Source organism: Panthera uncia (assembly GCF_023721935.1).
Source record: "Panthera uncia isolate 11264 chromosome D3 unlocalized genomic scaffold, Puncia_PCG_1.0 HiC_scaffold_8, whole genome shotgun sequence".
Taxonomy (NCBI): Eukaryota; Metazoa; Chordata; class Mammalia; order Carnivora; family Felidae; genus Panthera; species Panthera uncia.
In genome coordinates, this window is record NW_026057586.1 from 73602893 (window position 1) to 73626704 (window position 23812).

At 50.0% G+C, this 23812-nt stretch overlaps 1 protein-coding gene and 1 long non-coding RNA gene across 2 annotated transcripts in view; one reads left to right on the plus strand and one right to left on the minus strand.

The window, feature by feature from the left end:
* The window catches only part of ACACB (acetyl-CoA carboxylase beta), a 99602-nt gene extending 76165 nt beyond the window's left edge, over positions 1-23437 (minus strand). The window contains exons 1-2 of the mRNA XM_049619181.1: positions 22737-23437; positions 2340-2472 (exon numbers count right to left, since the gene is read on the minus strand). Of these exons, the coding sequence (XP_049475138.1) occupies positions 2340-2472; positions 22737-23383 (780 nt within the window). The 5' untranslated portion in view covers positions 23384-23437. The remainder of the gene's footprint in view (positions 1-2339; positions 2473-22736) is intronic.
* LOC125914052 (uncharacterized) lies at positions 17738-21297 on the plus strand. Its single transcript, XR_007455185.1, has 4 exons — positions 17738-18228; positions 19468-19600; positions 20032-20127; positions 20832-21297. It is a non-coding gene; the product is annotated as an uncharacterized LOC125914052 (long non-coding RNA).
* Positions 23438-23812: the final 375 nt, after the last annotated feature.

Sequence of the window (23812 nt, forward strand, 5' to 3'; positions counted from 1 at the left end):
GATGGGTGGATGGGTGGATGGGTAAGTGGATGGATGGGTGGATGGATGGGTGGATGGGTGAGTGGATGGATGGATGGATGGATGGATGGATGGATGGATGGATGGTTGGATGGATGGGTAAGTGGATGGATGGATGGATGGTTGGATGGATGGGTAAGTGGATGGATGGATGGATGGATGAGTGGATGGATGGATGGATGGACAAGATGGGCAGGATGGACAGGATGGGATGAATGAATGATTTTTGATCCTCTACTGGCACCAACACGATCACTTAACATTTCTGAATGCTTACATGTACCAAGCTACAGTACCATATATTTCACCAGCATTATTTCATTTCATCCTCACAACAGCCCTTGACAGTGGCTGTATTCTTATCTCTATTTGGGATTAAAGATATTAAAAAAGGAGTCGAGGCACTTGCCCAAAGTCATACAGCCAGTACGTAGCAGGCATGGGACTCGTGAGCCCTGCACACTCTGACCTGTGCTCTGAACTGGCCCCCTTGGCTACCTCTGCGTCCTGGAGGTTAAAGGCCCCAGACTTGGTAAGGAGGAAAGGCAGTAAAGCCGGCCATCCTCAGCAACTGAAAGCAACAGAAAAGGTCCCAGTTTCCATTCCTAATGTGCCTGAACTTCCTGTGTGGCACTAGGCAGACCCCCACATAAGGATCTCAGACTGGCCAGCCTCCTGGCTTGGTCTATAAGAAATAAAACCAAGGTCTAGTTTTCCTGTTAAAAAGAAATAGGCATATGGCCTCGAACCTCTGGCTGACGTAGCAAGAACATAATTTTAAGGCTCGGGAGGACAAGTCTCATTAGAGATGGGGAATGCAATGGCTGCCATTTTACAGAAAGGGAAACTGAGTCCAGATGTCATATCCTTATGAGTGGCCACAGCGGACGGAGCCCAGCGCTCTGGGCTCTGGTTCAGTGCTCCCTCCTTTCGAAACTGCCCCCTGGAGAGCAACGACAGAATGGCAGTCCTTCGGTTCTCTCAGTCTTATCATCAAAGGGAGGCTTGGTCAAGAAGGAAGGGCTCTGGGTGAGCCTAGGACAGCCCGTTTCCCTAGGCCCCATTTGTCCCAGCACATTCTGGGAGCTCCGCCAGGGGAGAAGGCCACTGTGGGCTGGCTGGCTGTTCTAGTCTCCACAGGTGCAGCTTTCCCACAAGGAGTCTAGGGGAAAGGGCAAGCCACGGTCAAGTCCAAAGTCATAAAGTGAGGCAGCTCCCGGCTGAGGCCTTCAGCGGCCACCCAGCCTCTCGGCTCCCCAGGGCTGCGTGCCAGCCACCATCAGTTGGGCCGGCTGCAACACAGTGCTCTTGGCAAGTGTGACAAAAGCGTAGCTTCTGGATCCCCGCCCAAGAGTTTCTAACTCTGAGGCTCCAGGGCAGAAGAGTCTATTGGCTGCCAGGCTCAGGAGCCCATAGGAGTCTCTAACGCTCAATACTGCACTTAGGACGCTGGAGAGAGGACGTGGGGTCTGGACTCTGACGACCAGAGTCCAAATCCCAGCTCTGCCACTGACCAGCTGTAAGACCCAGGCAAGCCACCTCCCTTCCCTGGGCCTGTTTCCCCTTCTGCAAAATAATATCGCCCGACAGGACTCGGTGGGGGGCGGGGGTGTATAGTTAAATGAGGTAAGATAAGGTAAGGCAGTTCCCACGGTGCCCGGCAGAGCAGGCCCTCAAAAGCCAGTAGCTGCTGTTGTTATAATTACCCAGCACCACCCTGGAGTAATAGTGGAAAAGAACAAGGCCTTCTGGTCAAACTGACCTGGGTTCAAATCCCGACTCTGGCCCTCTCTGGCCACGGGACTTTGGACAACCAATGTCAAGTCTCTGCATCTTTGTTCTCCATGAATACGACGGGAATTACCAGTCTGTGGCCCAGAGCCTTAACCCGATGGAACGGGAAACGATGCGAAAAGCCGTTCTAAATGGCCACAGGTAGCGGTTTCCCTTCGTTATCGTTATTCAGTACATGGGCCTCCTCTCCCGGAAGGAGCTCTACACCTCAGAAGGGCAGGGCGGGGCTTTTAGGCCTGCCCCCCCCCCCCCAGTAACCGAGAAAGCCGCCCCTTGCATGAAAGCACCGTGGGGTCTTTTCAGACCTCAGTCTCCATTTGTGTGAAATGGGGGTGATGCACCTGTTGCTTCCGGCTGTTGACAGGGTAGAAAGCTGATGAATTCCAGCACGTGGCACTCAGCGAGCGCCCACGGAAGGGTGGCCTGGCCCTTTCTCTACAGAGTTATGTGAGCCTGAAGTAGGTTCTCTCCCCTCCAGCTGGGAGGAGGGGCCCCACCCACCCCGACTGCCGGGACCCCATCTGTACCTTCTCAATGACCCGATCCCCCCCGAAGCGCGTGACAAACTCAGCCGGGGAGGCCACGGTAAAGTCTCTGTGCAGGTCCACCTTCTTTAGTTCTCGGCCCTTCTTCACCAGGTGGAGTCCGGACATGCTGGGTCTGCAGAGCGAACAGGACAGACCCCGATGAGCCGTGGAGCCTGGGATGCGGGGGAAGGGAGTCGGGAGGCCAGCACCCGTGAAGTCAACATCAACAGAGAAGTGGGAGCCCGTCAGACCCCCTCTTTGTAGTCTCCACCAGGGACCTTGAAGCATTTCACAAGGAGACTCAAGAACCCAGTACAGGAATGAGCAGGAGTGATCCCTGGCGTGCCCCAAGCTGTACATTTCAAATCTTTAATCTCCAGTTAATTCTTACTTCATACGCTCCCAACTTAGAAACTCAAACAATACTGAAAAGCTTATGGGGAGGGGTTTACGAACAGGGAGCAAGCCCACACAGTCTAACACTTTAGATTTGTCTTTCATGCCCTTTTCTGCACACACGTATCAAAAATTGGGGGGCTGAAAACAACAAAAAAAAAAGTGTGTAACTTCCAGGTGGTGGTTCCTTGCCCTCCCCCTCCAGAACCCCACACCAGAGGAAAGCACTTCTCTGGCATTGCCATCTCTCCATAGTCCTGAACAATGCATGAGTATCACCTTGTGTGACATCTTTTTTTTTTAGTTCATTTATTTATTTAGAGAGGCGGGAGGGGCAGAGAGAGAGAGAGGGAGAGAGAGAATCCCAAGCAGGGTCCATGCTGTCAGTGCAGAGCCTGATGCAGGGCTTGAACTCACGAACCGCGAGATCATGATCTGAGCCAAAATCAAGAGTCAAACACTTAACCAAGTGAGCCACCCAGGCATCCCTCTTATCAACATTTTTTATATTGACTGTACGTTGAAATCCTATTTATAGCAGCACTATTGACAGTGGCCAAACTATGGAAAGAGCTCAAATGTCCATCGACAGATGAAGGGGCAAAGAAGATGTGGAATATACAATGGAATATTACTCGGCCATCAAAAAGAATTTGTAGGGGCGCCTGGGTGGCTCAGTCAGTTAAGCTCTGACTTCGGCTCAGGTCATGATCTCGTGGTCCGTGGGTTCGAGCCCCGCGTCAGGCTCAGTGCTGACAGCTCAGAGCCTGGAGCCTGTTTCAGGTTCTGTGTCTCCCTTTGTCTGCCCCTCCCCCGCTCATGCTCGCGCGCGCGCTCTCTCTCTCTCTCTCTCTCTCTTAAAAATAAGTAAAACATTAAAAAATAAATTAAAAAAAAGAATTTGTAACAACGTGGATGGAACTAGGGTGTATTATGCTAAGCAAAATAAGCTAGTCACAGAAAGACAAGTATCATATGATTTCACTCATACGTGGAATTTAAGATACAAAACAGATGAACATAGGGGAAGGGAAGCAAAAATAATATAAACACAGAGAAGGGGGACAAAACATAAGAGACTCTTAAACACAGAGAACACACCAAAGGTTGCTGGGGGGGAGGAAGGGGAGTAATGGACTAAATGAGTGATGGGTATTAAGAAGGCACTTGTTGGAATGAGTACTGAGTGTTACATGTAAGTGATGAATCACTAAATTCTATTCCTGAAATTATTATTATACTATATATTAACTGACTTGGATTTAAATTAAAACAAATAAAAACTTGCTATAACTATAGCAAAAAAATAATAAAATACAGTAAACATATTGACTATAAAAAAAGAAATTCTGAAAAATATTTTCTGAGCCTTTGAGATTTTAGATATGTAGTTTTAAAGGCTGATATGGCACATACTGTGTATACATATGATTTTATACTTACATGATATATAAAACAAAAATCCACAAAAAAATATTACCTATATTATCTATCAAAAAATATTATCTATTTTAGATAGTATTAAGACATATACTCAAATACATATCTTTTTACTTTTTTTTATGTTTATTTTTGAGAGAGAGACACACAGAATGCGAGTGGGGGAGGGGCAGAGAGACAGGGAGACACAGAATCTGAAGCAGGCTCCAGGCTCCGAGCTGTCAGCACAGAGCCCGATGTGGGGCTCGAACTCAGGAACAGTGATAGCAGACCTGAGACGAAGTTGGACACTTAACCGACTGAGCCACCCAGGCGCCCCTCTTTTTACTTTTTAAAGTGACTATTAGAAATTAAATTACATGAGGTGCCTGGGTAGCTCAGTCGGTTGAGTGTCCGACTTCGGCTCAGGTCATGATCTCATGCTTCATGGGTTCAAGCCCCGCGTCGGGCTCGGTGCTGACAGCTCGGAGCCTGGAGCCTGCTTAGGATTCCGTCTCCCTCTCTCCGTGCCCCTCTCCTGTTCATGCTTTGTCTCTCTCTCTCAAAAATAAATAAACATTTAAAAAAAAAAAAAAGAAAGAAATTAAATTACATGTGTAGCTTACATTATGTTTCTATTAGGCAGTGCTGATCTGGAGTACAGCTCCAAAATACGGCAAGAAAACCAGAGTTATGGGTCTTCCGTATCTGAGTTTTGAGACACCATCTATGGCCCTCGGATCTCGAGGGACGAGAATGAGTGCTCTTACTCAGCTGCCCCATCTGCTTCCCGTCCCCCAATCTCTCAACACAGGCATGCTGCACCCTGGCAGATTCAGTACGTGGTGTTTCATGAATCCAGGATTATTCACAGATGAGGGCTGGGGTAGACCACATGTGCCTTCCCACCTTCCTTCCTTCCTCTTTCTTTCCTCTCTCCCTCTCTTTCCTGGAGACAGTGGGGTTTTCATTCACATAGCTCTTTTTAAAATTTTTTCTAACGTTTATTCATTTTTTGATAGAGACAGAGCATGAGTGGGGGAGGGGCAGAGAGAGAGGGAGACACAGAATCGGAAGCAGGCTCCAGGCTCCGAGCTGTCAGCCCAGAGCCCGATGCGGGGCTCGAACTCACGGACCGCGAGATCATGACCGGAGCCGAAGTCGGACGCTCAACCGACTGAGCCACCCAGGCGCCCCTCCTTCGCATAGCTCTTGCACCTGTTGCTAATGCAGCCCACTAATTGCAGCTAATTGAGCAGCTCCTTTATTTTTCATTGGCAACATCCCTCCTGGAGGCCTCTGCTCTCTCCTCCCGTCCTGACTGCCGGTTCTCCAGACCCCCTTACCCGACTGTCATCCTGGGCCTTCTTTTGCTGACCTCCTCGGGATGCCTTTTGCCTCTCCTCGGGTCTGATCCCTCATTTGGGGGATCACACGGCTCCCTCTTTCTCCCTCGTTTTGTTGGGACATAGCATCCAGTAGTTCATCTGATTCAAAAGATGGTACCATGGCAGGACACGTGACGAGGACGTCCTCGCGTGCCTGTCCTCCTCCTCGCTGCACCAGGCTACTTCATCACTACCGCCCTGGAGATTCCCTCTGATTCTATGCTGGATGTCAGTTTATTCTCTGGCTTCAGGGGGAGATCGCTAGCCTTCTCAAAAAAGGCGTTCGGGAGTGGGGACGGGGGGTGGTAAATGTGTCATCAGCTGGCGTGGTCTGAAACTTCCTTCTCCTCTCACGTTTGACCCTAGCCTTTGGCCGTGTACAGAACTCTATCAGGGAAAACCTTCTCCTTCCGAGTTTTGGAAGCCTTGCACCATCGTGTTGTGGCTTCCGAGGATGCTGGAACCAGAGCTGTTCCGATACTTGGATCCTTCGTGGGTGATCTGTTTTGTTTCACATCCAGAAGCTTATAGGACCTTGTCTCTGTCTCCTGTAGCCTACAGTTTCACAGGGATGTGCTCAGGTGTGTGTCTGCTTCCGTCAGTGGGGCTGTGCATCTATCAGGCTCCTTCAGTGTGAAAACTCACATCCTGGAATTTATCTTCGAATATTTCCTTCAAATGATTTCCCTGCCTCCTTTTTCTCTATTCTTTCCAGAAGCCTTATCATCCGGATGCTGACATTCTTAGACTGGCCGGCAAGTTTCTGTATTTTACCCCTCCCCTACTTCCCATCTCGTGTCTTCCACTTTCCGGGCAATTCCTTCAGCCTTCTCTCCTAACGCGCTGTTGTGTTTTTAAATTTGTTTTAATGGTTGTTTGTTTTTGAGAGAGACAGAGACAGAATGCGAGTGGGTCAGGGGCAGAGAGAGAGGGAGACACAGGATCCGAGGCAGGCTGCAGGCTCCAGGCTCCGAGCTGTCAGCACAGAGCCGGATGAGGGGCTCGAACTCATGAGCTGTGAGATCATGACCTGAGCCGAAGTCAGGCGCTCAACTGACTGAGCCACCCAGGGGCACCACCCACCACCCATCCCCCCTCCCTGCCGCCGCTGTTGTGTTTTTACAACCAAGAGCTTGTTAATGACCAGCAGAGTTTCCTTTTCACGCATCCTATGCCTATGTGTGCAACATCCTCCCTGACTTCAGTGAGGGCAATAATGGCAGCTTTTTCACGTTCCCTTCTCCTGGCACGATTTCTGTTTCTTCCAAGTCTCTTGTGTCTCTCTGTTCGGGGCCTGCCTTCCATACCAGAAACTGTCCCCAACTGTTTGTTAAGCCTCAGTCACTTCCTCGTGGCGAAGAGCGAGAACCAAAGGGCTGACAGAAGGTACTGAGGTGAGGCCGGCGGACCCTGAGCTCCACGCTCGGGACCTTGGGGAGGGGGGCTGCTGTGTACCAGGGAACCCGAAGTACACTTAGAGTCGTCTTCTTTCAAGGGTCCAACTCTCAATTGGCCAGCAGCTGGGAAGAGGGTGGGTGGGGGGGTGGACGTAGCAGGAAGGTCTGGGATGGGGGGCAGGGAAGGTTTCAACACCTATAACCTATACGGACCCTGATCGTCACGTTTGGATACAGGCCCCACACCCTCCACCGTGCCCATCGGTCGCCAGCACCAAGACCCTCTACTTTTCCCTCTCCAGGGAATGAATTGCCTGCTTTCTGTGGGGGTGGGAGTGGACAACCCCTGCCAAGCAAAGCAGACAAGAAGATCTGGGCATTTTGTACCCAATTCTTACGTTGGTACCTCCCCACCTTTACCCCCAGGCGCACAGGCACGTGATGCCGCCAGTCCCTGCGCCTTTCAGGGTGCAGATCCAGTAAGTTCTCAGCCGTCCTCACGGCTGCTTTAGGACTCAGCCCTCTTGGTTCTGCTAAGCCAGTTACTGCTGGCTCACCTGCTTTGGGGCCTCCAAAATAGTATTGCTAATCTCCTCTCCTGTCCTGCCAGCCTTGATGGTTTCCATCTCTTTAAAAAAAAAAAAAAAAAAAGAATCTAGGGACGCCTGGGTGGATCAGTCGGTTAAGCATCTGACTCTTGATTTCTGCGTAGGTCAGGATCTCATGGTTCACGAGATAGAGCCCCGCGTCAGGCTCTGTGCTGGCAGTGAAGAGTCTGCTTGGGATTCTCTCTCTCCCGCTCCCTCTCTCTGCCCTTCCCCTGCTTGCACTCTCTCTCTCAAAATAAATAAAATTAAAATAAAATAAAATAAAATAAAATAAAATAAAATAAAATAAAATAAAATAAAATAAAAATCTCTTTTGCCGTCATTCAGTGGGATGTTGACAGGACCTTCTCCTGACATGGAAGAGAATCAGGCGCGAATATTCAGTCCACTTTTGTAACGCAGCAAGGGGACATTCATCTGCCAGGAATTAAGCCAGAAGTTAACCACCCACAGGTGTGTCCAGTGGCTGTGTCACCAGGCAGGTCGAGGGCAGGGATGAGTGGGTTCAGGGGACCAAACTTTTGGTGAAGAACTGATTGATCATGGGGTGCCTGGGTGGCTCAGTCGGTTAAGCGTCCAACTTCGGCTCAGGTCGTGATCTCGACGTCCGTGAGTTCGAGCCCCGCGTCAGGCTCTGTGCTGATCGCTCAGAGCCTGGAGTCTGCTTCAGATTCTGTGTCTCCCTCTCTCTCTGACCCTCCCCCGTTCATGCTCTGTCTCTCTCTGTCTCAAAAATAAATAAACATTAAAAAAAATTTTTTTTAAATAAATAAATAAACTGCAAGCAGCTTTTCTTCTAGAACCTCCTAGGGCTGAACTACTGAAACAAAACGACTTACAAGGACTTACAAGGGTACTTTGGAAGGGCAGATATTGTCTTGCCAATTACATCCCATCAATCAGCAAGGAGCTCAGTTTGTTTCGGATAACTTTATTTGTTTCCAAAAACAAGCAGATGTGGCCTGAGGGCCCTAACCTGCAGGCCTCTGATCTAGGGAAAGAGACACCAAAATGGTGAGCAATTATGGGTGGTTTGTGTTTTCTTCTCTTCCTTTATGTTTGTTAAATTTCCCGCGGTGATAAAATTTTAAGCATATTTATTTTGAGAGGGACCGAAAGAGAGTGAGCGGGAGAGGGATGGAGAGAGGCAGAATTCCAAGCAGGCTTTGCGCTGTCACTGCGGTGACGCGGGCTCGAATTCATGAAATCGTGAGATCACAACTTGAGCCGAAATCAAGAGTCGAATGCTTAACCGACTGAGCCACCCAGGTGCCCCGATAAATTATTTTCAATAAGAAAAAAATATATATATGAATTTTGTTAACAAGGATGCTGAAAGCCCTAGCCATTCTGGCATCCATGGGGCAAGGCACTCAGTATCCTTAACTGTAAGATAAGGTTATTAACACGTACTACACCAGGTTTAAAGGTTAATATACAGAAAGTAAAAAATGGCATCTGGCACACAGTAAACTCTGTATTATCATTTCAGTTCAGTGAAGCCAAGAGGATCAGGGACTGTTGTCCTCCCAACCTCACCAGGAAACGCTTCAGCCACTCCTCTGCCCAGGGTCTGCTCCCCATCCATCCGCTCTCCCCGACCCCCCACTCTTATCTACAGCCTTCCCCGACTGGCTGGCTTCATCTTTTGGCTTCAGATAGTCTCAGACATCCCGTTTCCATGCATGCAAACACTAAAACTCTAGCAAACTGACCTAAAGCACAACAAACAACAAAAAGTCATCCAGGAGAAGAACACCATTTTGTGGCCTGGAAAAACCATTCCCAGCCGCCATTTTGATTTCAAACATGGCGACAGAGCCCCTCCATCAGGTGGGTCGCGGCCCATCACAACTAACTAGGCGGGTGAACACACAATGCTGCCGGAGGGGCCTTGTTTCAGACCCAGTCTCCAGGCCAGTGGCTATTTTTATTCGTTTTTGACAAAGTTGGAGGCCAACCAACATTGGCTCTGGAGGGCCGACCGTCAACCGGCATTTGTTCCAAGGCAAGTGTGAGGGCTGAAATATTCCAGGGTGACTTTGGAAATGGCTTCAGGTGCAATCAACTAGGCCACAGAGCTATCCGCCAAACACCAAACACAGTCAGCTGCTCAGGCACAAGACCAGGCAGAAAACACCCGGAGGGAAGAAATAAACATCTCAAGTGTCACTGTGAATCAGACACAGGGGGCTTCTCACTGAATCCCCAGAGCCCCGTGCAGGGGAGGCCACCATTTCCTGCTCACAGTGAGGAAACTGAGGCTCCGAGAGGCCCGATGACCTCAAGCCACACAGACGGCAAGTGTGGGCTTCCAATCGGACTCTGACCTTCTGAATCTAAGTTTGAGGCAGGAAGATATTTAAGACAAATGGGAGTATCTATTGTCTGGACTTGAAAAAACAAGCACTTATATTTGAGAGGCGATGTGTATACCACAGGGTTCTCAGCTGGGAGCAGTTTTGTCCCCCGGAGACACCTGGCCACGTTTGCAGACATTTTTTTGTGGTCACAACGAAGGAGGGGTGGCCATCTAGTAGGTAAAGGCCAGGGATGCTGCTGAATGTTCTAGGATGCTCAGAACAGCCCCTCACCGCAAAGAATTACAGGGCCCCACGCGTTAGCAGTGCCTCAGCTGAGAAAACCTAATGGTTTCTAATCGATCTCATCGTAGATTAGAGCCATCCTTCCAGACTTTCCATGCAGAATCTACCATTCCTGACCTGTGTAATCCTGGGAAAGTTGCTTTAGCAGGTGTCTCTTAGTTGCCTCATAAGATGAAAATATTAACAACATTAATTGCGTCTCCTTCCTTGAGTGTGTGTTCAGGGTTCAACATTGGGCCTTGCGGGCAGTAAAGACCTTAAGCCGAGGGGCCTCTCCACAGGGAAGCCATGGGAAGAGCCCAGTATGGGGCCACTGGGCCCTGACATCAACCAGCCCTTGTGTCCCTACCTCTCCTTTCTCTTTGGTAAAACAGGGATGGTAACCGCTGAGAGCCGATGACCTGATGGAAGTAAAGTTATTTACTTACTATTTTCACCAAGCAAGTAAGGAAGAAAGGACATTGCATAGCTTAGTAAAAGGCCGATAATTCTGAACTCATCTTTGGGCTCCCAGACACATAGACCCTTGGAAATCTCTCAGGCCTCCTGTCCCCCTCCCCACCGGCCCAGTGCTTCCTGGGATGGCCACCTTGGCTAGGCCAGGAGTCCTTAAAATAGGGTCCAAAAACCAAATCCAGGCTGCCACATGCTTTTGTACCTCCCACAAGCTAATAATGGTTTTTACCTTTTTATTTATTTTCTACTTATTTTTTAAATGTTCATTTATTTTTTGAGGGCAGGCGAGGAAGGGGCAGAGAGAAGGGGACAGAGGATCTGAAGCGGGCTCTGTGCAGACAGCAGCGAGCCTGATGTGGGGCTCGAACTCACGAACCGGGAGATCATGACCCGAGCGGAAGTTGGACGCTCAACTGACTGAGCCACCCAGGTGCCCCTGGTTTTTACATTTTTAAATGGTTGAAAGAATCTTACTTTGTGACATGAGAAAATTATGTGAATTTTCAACCTCAGTGTCCATAAATACAGTGTGATTGGAATACAGTCAAGGCCCTCTCAATCATGATGTAATTATCTGTGGCTGCTAGGGCAGTAAATGGCAGAGCTGAGTAGGTGTGACAGAGACCATATGACCACAAAAGCCGAAAATATTTACTATTTGGCCCTTGATGGAAACAGTTCACCAACTCTGAGTTAAGCGGTGCTTTTCGGCCCTGACTGTGCACTCCATGACGAGAAGCCTTAAAAACTGCTGATGTCTAGACCCCACCTGGACTAATTACTCAGCATCCCCAGGATGGGAAGGATTGTTGGGGGGGGGGGGGGGGGGGGGGGGCCCCCCGGGCATACATTTTTCCAAAACCCCCCCCCCCCCCCCCCCCCGCAGGAAATTCTAACCTGCAGGTGGGGGCGAGAGCCACCAATCAACAACCCACATTTCAACCAGGCAGCTGGCCTTGGTTCTGAGCAGCATTCCCATGGCAGCGAAGCCACTTGCAATGGGGTGATTCCAATTCTTGCAGGTTTATTCTTTCAGCTTAAGGTGGTTTCGATTAAATGTGATTCAAGATTCGTATGTTGAACTTTTGTGTAAATAGCCTTACAGATCAGGAAAAAAAAAAAAACGTCTCCTTTGTAGGCCACGCGGCCAGCTTTGGGCACACCGGAGGACTTGAGGGGTTTTGCCAGAGGGGTCAGATGGGGGTAGAAATGTGACTAACATGCTCTACAAAAAGCTCAGTGTACAAGAAAGACCATGATCCAAACAGGGGACCGGTGCCCGTCTGCAGGCCCTTTGCCTTCAGCAGTCCAAGGAGGGTCCCCCGAAAGGCTCTGTTATTCTGCTTTGCAGAGGGACCAGAGAACTTCAAGGTCAGCCTCCTTCCTGGGGCATGTCTCCTGCCCTCTCTGAACCCCCCAACCTTGAACCCAAACAACCAGGTCCTTCTGGCTCCAAGTGACCTCACTTCCCTGCACTAACTATCCAGCAACTGTTAATAAAGATCATGGGGTGGGCGGGGATGCATGGGGAGAAGTGGTTAAGGGTGATTTTTGTTCCTCCTTTTTGCTTATCTAGAATTTTCTGACTTTTCAACAACAAACAGAACGTGACTTTGGTAAGTTTTTCAAGTGCAATACAATGAAAACAAGAAATCAAGCAGGTGGGGCTAGGAAGCACTGGGGCACAGAAACGTCTGCACTAATTGCTCAGAAAATAACCTTAAATGGGATGCGCGCTCAGATGCACATTGATTCGCCCCGGGCTTCGCGATCATTTCCAAAGTCCTGCCTTCCGCAACCAAGGCTTCACCAAAGCAAAGGGGAGGAAGAGGAGGAAAGCGAGGCCCCCCGCCAGCGGGTCCACCTTTGTGTTCCTGAGCGCCCCCTTCCAAACAACATCACCGCCAAATCCAGCCTCCCGGGTTTTTCAAGGCAGGCTCCGTCTCCCCAGCGGCCCAACTGAAGCCTGCATTTCTTTGGTGGGGGCGGGGAAGAGGAGGTGGAGCGAAGGGGTCACACGGCTTGTCTCTACTAGGGGCGGGGAGGAGGGGGGGGGACACGCTGCATAAGTTTGCAAAAGATAACGGTCATTAGAATTGCAGGCTTACTTACTTTACTTTGCGATCAGGGAAACAGACCTTGCACTTGGCAGGACTCATATTGACCTGCCCGCCGACCAATCCCACCCGGCTCCTTCCGGAATGCCGAGCATGCACCCCTGAACCCCCTGAAGCGGACCGCGGTCCCGGGGCCCAGCAGGGCAGCCACAGGGAGGCGGAGGCGCGGTCCGAGAGCGGCTCGGGCCGGGTTGTGCTGCAACCTGCAGATGCCGGCCCAAGCGCTGAGCTTCCTCCATCCCGAAATGAGTCCTGCGCGCAAGTGTCCGGGGCGGACGCGCCCGCCCAGGCCCCGCCCCCAAGCGGACCCCTCCTCCCAGAAGGGTCCTGCCCCCACACCGGGCCCCGCCCCCTATCCCCGCCGGCCAGGTCCCGCCCCCCCCGCGCCGGCCAATCACGGAGCCACCGCTGACCTTGGGCGCAGGGAAACGACCGCCGGAGATGTTAAAAAAAAAAAAAAAAAACACAAAAAACAAAAACCCTCTTGGCTGCTTTCCTACCCAGCTCGCCTGACTGGAGGAGAAGCGTTCCAGGATGGCACCCACTAGCTACTGGCAGCTGGGCAAAACTCACAAGTGCTTGAATACACCCGCTAGGGAAGTGGTGGAAAATATGGTTTATTTAAAATATGAGTCAGGGGCGTCTGGGTGGCTCAGTCGGTTGAGAGCCCCACTCTTGATTTCGGCTCAGATCATGACCTCAAGGTTAGGGGGATACAGCCCTGCCTCGGGCTCTGAGCTGATGGTGTGGAGCCTGCTTGGGATTTTCTCTCTCCTCTCTCTGTCCCTCCCTTGCGCGCTCTCTCTCTCTCTCTCTCTGATAATAAATAAACCTTAAAATATGAGTCAGATGTCACCACAGTGCCTGGTAAAAGCCCCCGAAGTCAGGTCAACTTCTGGCTTCCAAGTTCCTGGTTTTGCTCATTCTTTCACCTCTATTCCCAGGGACAAGTTTGTTCCAGGTCCCTCTGTCCCCACGGAGAGCTCCCAACACACACTTCTGACCACATGGGTCACCTGGTAAAGTGAGTGCTTTCAAGGCAGGGAAGACCCCAGCTGCCCTGAGACCCTAAAAAGGCTTCATTCTGGCTTCCAGCTATGGAATGAATGAGTCACAGGAATGAAAGGGACAGCATAAGGAATATAGTCGATGATAGTGTAGCAGTGATGTATGGTGACAGATGGCGGCTACACTTGTGGTGAGCGCAGCATAACTACATAGACTTGTCTAATCACTATGTCCTACACCTGAAACGAATGCAACATTGTGTGTCAGCCACACTCAAATGAATACATCTTTTCTTAAAAAAATAAGCTTTCTGCTAAGACCAGCATACCCTGGGTGCTCTTCTGTGCCTTTGTCTTATTTAATAGCGATCCTATTGTTTTTAATTTTTTTTCATTGTAAGTTTATTTATCTTTGAGAGAGAGAGAGAGAGAAGAGAGCACTAGTGGGGTAGGGGAAGAGAAAAGAGGGGAGAGAGAATCCCACGCAGGCTCTGAGTCCGACGCGGGACTCAAACTCATGAACTGTGAGATCCTGACCTGAGCTGAAATCAAGAGTGGGATTCTTGGGGCACCTGGGTGGCTCAGTCGGTTAAGCGTCCGACTTCGGCTCAGGTCATGATCTCGTGGTCTGTGAGCTCGAGCCCCGCATCAGGCTCTGTGCTGACAGCTCGGAGCCTGGAGCCTGTTTCAGATTCTGTGTCTCCCTCTCTCTCTGACCCTCCCCCGTTCATGCTCTGTCTCTCCCTATCTCAAAAATAAATAAACGCTAAAAAAAAAAAATAAAATAAATTTTAAAAAAAGAGTGGGATTCTTCATGGACTGAGCCACCCGGGTGCCCAACAATCCTATCGTTTTTATTTCCATAATGCAGATAAGGAAACAAGACCCAGAGATGTACATTTCCTAAGGGTGACAGAGCTGGAGCCTTGAACCCACGCAAACTGATTCGTTAGAATAAATGAATGAATACTTCTCCAAGTAGTTTTCATAAGTTAAAAGGACCCAAAACACTGCCTAGAAAATATTGCAATGATAATAAATGTAGCCTACGTTCACAGCAAAGCAAGAAGCCAAAAACTAATGTAAAAGTTTGCAAATATGGCCACAATGGCAGCAGTGACCTCTCCTAGGAGCTGTAGAAGCAGCCCTGGCTGAGGACACCAGTTAGCTGTGCTCTAGCCAGATATCAACTGTTTCAACAAGGGGATTAAGAAATAAATACATAAAACAGGTGAACACAATTCTCAGTTCTTCAGAATTTCTAGAATGTTCTCCACGGCCTTGTCTTTCCTTCCTCCAAAACGAACTCCACCTTAGGCTGATGCATTTTTTAAAGTTTCAAACCAACCCCCTCCCCCCTGCAAATTCATCCCCGACATGACCCAAATTTAATATATTCACCTCAAAATAGGGAAAACAATTAAAATCAGGAAGTGGAAGTATTTCAAAAGACCCCAAGTCAGTAAGGATCAAGTGGGAAAGAGCTTGAATCGGTTTACTTGCATCGCTCTGGATTTTTATCCTCTAGTGACAAAACCCCAACACCCGTTGGACCTCGTGGTGATGCTAACTTCTCCGCCAACCCAGCCCGAGAGACGTTGTAACACAGCTCGCTTTTACGTGGGGGCGCTCAAGAAAGGATTTCACTTAGATGTCCGCGCTTGGCACGTCATCAGAGTGATAACGACTTGGGTTTTTCTCTGCCTGCCTTATTAGGGAAGAGAAGATCGGAAGGAAAGAATAACACACGCCCCTATGCTCAGTACCGCCTTTATACAAACATCTCCTCTAAACAATTGTCACCGTGCTTTCGATGACAGTTCAAACTTGGCTGTAGATGCAGTCTCGTGTTACAAGCCCTTCTGCTCAGGCTCATCAGAGGCTAAATTTAACTTGTTGGTATGGCAGAGGGAAAAGCCAGGTCAATGGCGAAAGGCACACGCAAAAAACAACAAGAAATGGTACACGTACAAGTGACGAGCAGCACAGTGGAAATTCCGGAGCCGTGAGCGGCCTCAAGCCTGGCCCTGTGCCCTCTGTGACCCCGAGCAAACCTCTTCTCTCTACTTCATCTGTAAAACCATCCATATACAAAGTGTGTTCATTCAGACAAAACCAAAATAATGCCCTGGGGCATTAACCTGGGGGGCTCAGTCCGTTAAGCGTCTGACTTCAGCTCAGGTCATGATCTCATGGTTCGTGAGTTCAAGTCCCACTGACAGCACAGAGCCTGCTTCGGGTCCTCTGTCCTTCCCTCTCTCTGCCCCTCCCCTGCTCCCCTGCATGCGAGTGCAAGCTCTCTCTCTTTCAAAAATAAACATTAACAAAATAATTTAAAATAATCCCTTTCAATATGTGATGGAGGAAATGTTCCATTAAGCATAGAGCAGAAGTGAAAGATTTTTCTAAATTAAGATACAGATGGGGCCCCTGGGTGGCTCAGTCTGTTGCACATCTGACTCTTGATTTCAGTTCAGGTCACGATCTCACAGTTTGTGGGACTGAGCCCACATTGGGCTCTGTGCTGACAGTGCAGAGCCTGCTTAAGACTCTCTCTCTCTCTCTCTCTCTCTCTCTCTCTCTCTCTTCCTCTCTCTCTGCCCCTTCCCCGCTTGTTCTCACTCTGTCTCTCAAAATAAATAAATAAACTTAAGGGGCGCCTGGGTGGCACAGTCGGTTAAGCGTCCAACCTCGGCACAGGTTACAATCTCACCATTTGTGGGTTCGAGCCCCATGTCGGGCTCTGTGCTGACAGCTCAGAGCCTGGAGCCTGCTTTGGATTCTGTGTCTCCCTCTCTCTCTGTCCCGCCCCCACTTGCACTCTGTCTCTCTCTCTCTCTCAGAAATAAACATTAAAATTCTTTTAATTATAAAAAAATAAACTTTAAAAAAATAAAAATAAAAATAAAGCGGGATCCAGATATTTAAGAGAGAGAGAAAGGAATGTTTAGTTTCTCTGGATCCTGTATTAATAGCCAGCCTCTTCCGAAACTCAATATCCAGTCCACCAATGAAACAATGTGAAAACAGAGACCCCCTTCCCCCGAATCTCCCAGAAAACATCTTAGAAGCTAAAAAGAGTTGAAAACGGGGTTTCTGCCAGCCTCTCCCTAAATCAATAAAGGAATAAGTAAATTAAAACATTATCAAAAGATCCATGGCATTTCACTGAGGGACAAATAACAAATATTTATAGACAATTTAAAGTTTTATGACCTGCTCGCTACTTGGAGCAGAGGAAAAGAGATACGGAGGGGAGATAATGAGCAGGAAGGATCTGGAAGAGGCCCGATGCAAGCCCACCCAGGACGTTATCTGGGACAGAAGTGCAGCAAGGTCCCGGGTGTCAGGGTGCTCGCCTGTGGTGTCCTTCACTGCAGTCCAGACCCCACCGACCCGCACTCGCCTCCCTGGGCTCTGCGGTCTGCCTTGAGAAGCCTCTCTTGAACTCAGCACTCCCACCAGGGAAGTGAGTGGTTGGGAAAGCACCCTGTGGACTGCCTTGTGTTCTACCATTTTGTTGGGGACACTTCGCCTGCCCCCCCTCCACTTCCTCCCCTGGGGACACAGGCTGCTATACCTTAAGGATGTACGCCCGGAGGGGCCTGGGAAGAGCCATGGCCACAGGCGAGAGCTTTGGAAGATGCCCATTCAGCGGCCGGCCCCCGAGGCAGCCCCTGGGCCACCCACACCCGCCACTCCTTCTCCCGTGATCTCAGCACACTTGTGAGGTAGACACCAGCATTGCCCCGCTTCGACGGAGAAGGAAATTGCAGCTGAGAGAGCTCACGGGACTGGTCTGAGATCCGAAGCCAGACCTGTCTGCCTGCGGGGCCTGGGCCCTTGCTGTGACCACTGTGCTTGGCACCCAATGACAGTGATCACGCCATGGCACTGTGGGCTCACAGTAGCTCAGCTAAGCGTGGCACCGGGCCTGTGAGGTAGGCAGCACTGTGACCTCGTTCTGGAGGATGCTGAGGCACAGAAAGGTTAACGGCTCGGCCCCAGGGCACTTGACAGCTGAGTGGAGGAGAAAGCATGCGCAGTGGGAAGTTCTCTGCCCACGACGGGAAGTTCTCTGGGCTAGTGACCTCTTAGGCTCCTTCCTGGCCTGGCCTGGCCTCTCTGAGGCCATCTGAGCACCCACAGTGCCTGCACAGAGCCCGGCAACCAGCAGGCCTATGATAAATGCTCCCAAGCCCATGAATGAATGGGACAAACCTTAGCTTCTCCACTGGACCGTTTCATCTCTGAGTTTGTCCTAATGTTTACCTAGGAGGACCCAGACCATCAACGGGCAACCGGCCCAGGAGAAAATGGTTCGAAATTAACAAACTTTCCCCAAGCTCTCTTCCCCCCTCCCCCTCCCACCTCCGTTCTTCCAGCACCGCCCCCCTGCCCCCCACCACGCACCGCTCCACACACAAAGAAACAAAAGCAAAGGCTGCTGGGGCCACAAAGGATCTCAGAGCATCCAGTCCAGCCCCCTGAGAGGGTAGGTGACATCCTCAAGGTCACAGAGCTTAATGGCTGCCTCCCCTGCCTCATTCTTCTCACTAATGCCAAGAACGGGTTAGGAGGAGGGTGGAGGCATCTTTGCTGGAGCCCAGGTTAAGCATCAATACCGGGAGATCGCAGACCGCTTTCTGACCTGCACCTGCTGAGGGTCCGGGCTCGAATGGCACTGAGGGCCTATGATTATCTCTGATAGAGATATCAGAGACCTCTGACAGACCCCTGAGGGTCAGGGCTTCAGCTTTTTATCTAGGAAGTGGGATGACTGGTTCACTTTTCCCCCCCAATATTTTTATAAGGTTTTATTATTAAACATTGTTAACACTTGTTGTAACAATATCTACAGCAGAAAGTTGGAAAACACAGAAGAAAATTTAAATGACTCATAATTGCACCATATAAAAACAATGATTATTAACTATTTTGACACATTCCTTATAGACTTTCCAGCCACACACACACACACACACACACACACACACAAACATTAAGCACCCTCATTTTCTGTGCTTACTAATTGGACAGAAATCTAAGCACATTACATTCATGTGTCCACAATCCCTTATCTGAAACTCCCAGGACTCAATATGCTTTGGAATTTGGGAACTTTCTTGGGGGGTGATGGTAAAGCTTTACATGATACGTTTTCATGTTACTATTTCAGCAGCAGAAGGCATGAATATTCACAAAACGGGATAAATAAACACTACAAACCACTTTACATCTATTCAAGGTGGATTTTGCTGCTAAATGAGTTCACCACCAACTAATGAATTTCCAGGTCATAACTTTATTTTTTTTTTTAAGCTTATTTATTTATCTTGAGAGGAAGACAGACAGAATCCTAAGCAGGCTCCACACCTAGCACAGAGCTTGACACAGAGCTCAATCTCATGAACTGTAAGATCGTGACCTGAGCCAAAAGCAAGAGCGGGACGTTTAACTGAGTCACCCAGGCGCCCCCTGGGTCATAACTTTAATTTTCAGGACTACAGTTGTGCGATCCTGAACCTGTCCTATCCGACCCATTCAGTCCACACACGCACCCACGGGAGAGAAGTATCAGGGCAACAGTGCTCTGAACGGGCATCTTACCCCAGACCCACTGTATACTAGTCACATTGCCACTGTTGACCAAAGTGATTACCTCGGAACCTTCATTTCACAGCACGTGAGCATTTTGTCACTTGTAATGTTCTCACCAGCTTTGTTCTCTAAGGGTTGCATGGGAAGTCCGCCATCTGGGAACTATTTCCAAGTCCAGAGAAGAGCCAAGTCCCAACACCTGGCCTGAGATGAACCCAAAAGGGAAGACGAGGAGGGGACTTGAACGGACAGCACGAAGTCACCAGGTTAACAGACAGTCCATAATCTCAGCCGGCCCTTGCCAGCTGGGAAGATGGGAGGGAACAGGGAGATTGTACAACCATATTAAACGCAGAAGAAAAATTAGGGCTTAACCATGGAACTAGTCTACAAAATCATACGATTTACACAAAAAAGAGTTTTATGAAAACAAAAATGCTATTGCTGCTGAAAGCAACAGCAAAGTGTCTATTCACCCATCCATCCATCCATCCATTTATTCCTTCCTTCCCACTTTCCTTCCTTCCTTCCTCCCTTCCTTCCTCCCTTCCTTCCTCCCTTCCTTCCTTCCTTCCTTCCTTCCTTCCTTCCCAGATTCATTCATGAAGTGTTTTGCATGCCCCAGGAATGCAGAATTCTGTCTTTGGCAAGCCTGGGTTCCTCACTGAATTCATGCATTCGGCAAATATTTATTCAGAGTCTACCATGAACCCACACTAGGCCAGTCGGTGGGGAAAACTGGAGACCCACGTGGCACCATTTTCATGGACCTTGCCCTCCGTGCAGGAGACAGGTAACAACCAAGTCAACACAAGGAAATTAATGACATAATCCTCAGGAAGGATTATGAGTTGTGAAAACATATCAGAGCAATCAATCAAGAAATGGGGGCACATGGGGAATGCTTGGGGACAGGGAACACCCTTCAGAAGAGGTGACTTCGGGGGTGCCTGAGTGGCTTAGTCAGTTAAGTATCCAACACCATCTCGGCTCAGGTCATGATCAGGTTTGAGAGTTCGAGCCCCCGGTCGGGCTCTGTGCTGACAGTGTGGAGCCTGCTTGGGATTCTCTTTCTCTCCCTCTGTCTCTGCCCCTCCCCCACTCACTCTCTCTCCCTCAAAATAAATAAATAAACTTAAAAAAAAAAAAGCAGAAGAGGTGACTTTGGTGGGCAGGCAGGACAGGCTACAGAATTCACAGGGCCCAGTGCAAAATGAAAACATGGAGCCCTTGTTGAAAAGTTATTAAGAATTTCAAGAGGGAGGCAGCAGGGGGTCACATGCCTTGAAGTAGGTCCTGGGGGGAGGTGTAAGGAAACGGTGGCGGGGGAGGGGGGTGTGGAGGAGGGGGTGGGGGCCATTTCAGTTCAGAGGGAACAGCAAATGGGAGTTTTCTGGGATGGCGAGGGCACAGGGGGAAGACAAAGGCCCTCTGAGATCATTCGAAAAGAGCTCCTCCCACGCCACAGAATTAAACATGTGCCGTTTCTCTACCCAGTCTCCTGGCTGGTGGCCTGGCAGGAAGACGCCAGCATGGGCCACAAGGTGACCTCTGGAGCGACACAGAGGTCACACGGTCTGTGAAGAACCTGTTACCAGCAGGGAAGATCCGCAGACCTATCAATGCCTTTGCTGTAGCTTCTGCCTGAGTGCAGCCCCCTGGAATAAACCACCCCCCACCCCGGTCTTAGGTTTCTGTCTGCGAAATGGGAAGGTTGGAAGGACTAGCAAAAAAATAAAATAAAATAAAACCCCTACTCCCTACCTCCATTTTGCAGAAATAGAGCCCCGGAAGGTTAGGGGATTTGCCTGAGGGTGCAGATTATTTAGCAGCTGACCGGGAAAGAATAATATTAATAAAGGGAACTTCCCGGACTCCAGCAGGGGCACTTTACCCACACATTGGCCTTCTCTAAGTCAGGCTTCATTTCCTCACCCCTCCGGCTGGTTGCAGGCCACCTGCCCACATCTGAACGTGGCCTGGGCTTTTGACCTGGGGGCCCCGGGGAAGAGGCATGACCACCCTGTGGAAGAGGGAGAGCACAGCAGTGGCTCTCTGCAAAGCAACACTCTGGCGGGTTTTGGGGGGGAGGGAGTTGGGAGGCTCCCCCCCTGAATATTTCTTCAGAGTTGACCCAAGGTGGACCAACGGATGTGAGCAAAAGGGTCAACAGTAGCCAGGGCGGGGCGGCGGTGGGGGGGGACGCCACGGATCTGAGCCCTGGTTTTCTCATCTGTAAAATGGGGACCCACCGCCGGCCTTGTGCTGTTGTTCTAAGGGATCAATAGATAATTTATATAAACTGTAAAGTGGTGGGTGAAGTGGGTGTTGGGGGGACAAAGAGCAAGCCAAAGGGAGGAGCTATGAAGGAATCCGGGTCTTATTAAGTACCTACTATGTACCGGTCTTTGCGTACGTTACAATCGTTACGCCATTTAATCAGGTCAGTGTTTGGCAGATGAGGAACTGAGGCCGGGACAGGCGAATGCCATGCCCAAGGGCACACAGTGGGGGGTGGCAGAGCCCAGGTGGAACGAGCAACACCGATGACTGCTCTTTGTACCAGACCCTAAAGCCCTCCCTTCCTTTAACCCTTGCGGAACCTCAAACTGAACTCCCCCCGAGGACGGTCAGTACAGGGAACACTCGCATTTCGTCTCTCTCTACCTTCTATTTCCCGTCACCAGAGCGCAAATTAAGCTCCCTGGGAACGTGGGCACCTATGGAAGAAGCCACCTCCTCGTCCAAGTTTTTCACGTTCGAGAGAGAGAGTACAAGAGGTGCACAGAGACCGACAGCCAGTGGGATTCTACCTCCTGGAGAAAGGAACAGACCGGAAGGAGGGAAGGACACTGGAAGGAAAGCAGAGGACCTGGCCCAGTTACGGTTGGTGGCCCTTCTCTTTTCTCTGCTTGTCTGTGTTTCCTGAGTTTTCCACCTGGAACTACCGTATTCTGTTTGCAATTCTGTCTCCCGGAAGGGAGGCGGCAAAGCTCAACAGCAACAACAAAAACAAACAAAGCCACCAACTGCACACCCAGGCTCGACACTCCCACCTGTGACGGGCCTATGGGCATTTGTTTCCAACAAATTGCTGGATGCGGTTACAGTATCTGAGTTTTTGTTTTGAAGGCATCCCTAAGGGGAAGGCATGTGCCTCCGTGCTTAGTTACCTGTTGAAAGAATCAAGGAACAAATGAACGAGGGTCTCTTCAGGAGGCAGGGAACCTGTCCCTCCCTCCAGCCCCCATCATCCCATCCCGAATGGCTCTTGTCAGCCTTGGCTCATTTGGCTTAAATTACAACCGGTCACACTCAAGGTCGCCTTCCCAACTGGGCTAAGTTCTTTCTACAAAGACAGTCTCCTGTGCCTCCCAGTTAGAAGGACACAGGGCACGTTACCTTATGGTGGGGACGGGGTTCTCCGGCTCGCCTGCAGTGAGAGCAGCCTCCAGAGACAGAGTCCCCAGGCTGGCCCGGCTGCCCTTCCGGGGAGACTCTCGGAACAAGCCGGCACTGGGGTCCTCATCGGAGGAGTTGTCGTCGAAGGAGCCCAGGATAAAGTTGGTCATCAGCTGCCTCTTGATGTGCTCCTGCTTCTCGTCTTTCTTGGAGAGGGGTCTGGCTCGCTGGCCCTGGGGCTTGGCTGGAGACGACGGGCCATCGGTATCTGGGGTCTTCAGGTCTGCGGTCCCTGTTGCATTGGCTTGGGGCGCTGGGGAGGTGTCATCAGAGGAAAGGGGGTCTCCTGGGGGATTCTGGCGTAGGGGTGGCCCGGAAGTTCTTTGCTGATCGGTATCGTCGGCACCTCTGTGGGAGGCTGGCTCAGCCCGGTTAGGAGTCTCTGGCAGAGGGCCGTTGTTATCATTTTTCTGCGGCGGCTCCCCTGAGCTGTCTGAGGCTGGAAAAGGCGCTTGGCTTGGGCTACAGCTCCCTTCGGGTGTGCTCTTGGTGACTTGCTTGGAGTCTGTCATTTCCCCCCAGAATTTTAACCAGGAGAAGGTCAAGCAGGAGAAAATCAAACAAGATAGAAAAAGAAGCAAGGTCATTCAGAAAATCTGTAGGGGAAAAAAGGAAAGGCATTTTAGAGTCTACATAATGGAGTTATTCCCACCCTAAAAGGGCTCGCGGGGCAAGGGGCAAGCTAGGGTTCTGTGGGTTCAGCTGGCCGTGCCAGAGAGGAAAGGCAGTGGACAGAGTGGTTCTGCGAAGAGCACGCTCTGTGGTCCTAGGCACGTTCCTGAACGCCTCTGGATGTTCGTTTCTCACCTCTCATTTAGGGACACTAACACATGCTCACCGTAAATCATCAACATGCACATAAGAGATGAGTAGATCATGCCTGTTATGAATCCCGTTACAGATTCCTAAGACCCAAAAAGTTGAAGCAATCCAAATGTCCGTTACCTGAAGAATGGGTAAACAAAAGGTGATCCATCCATACAACGGAGTCTTATCTGGTCATAAAATAGGACTGA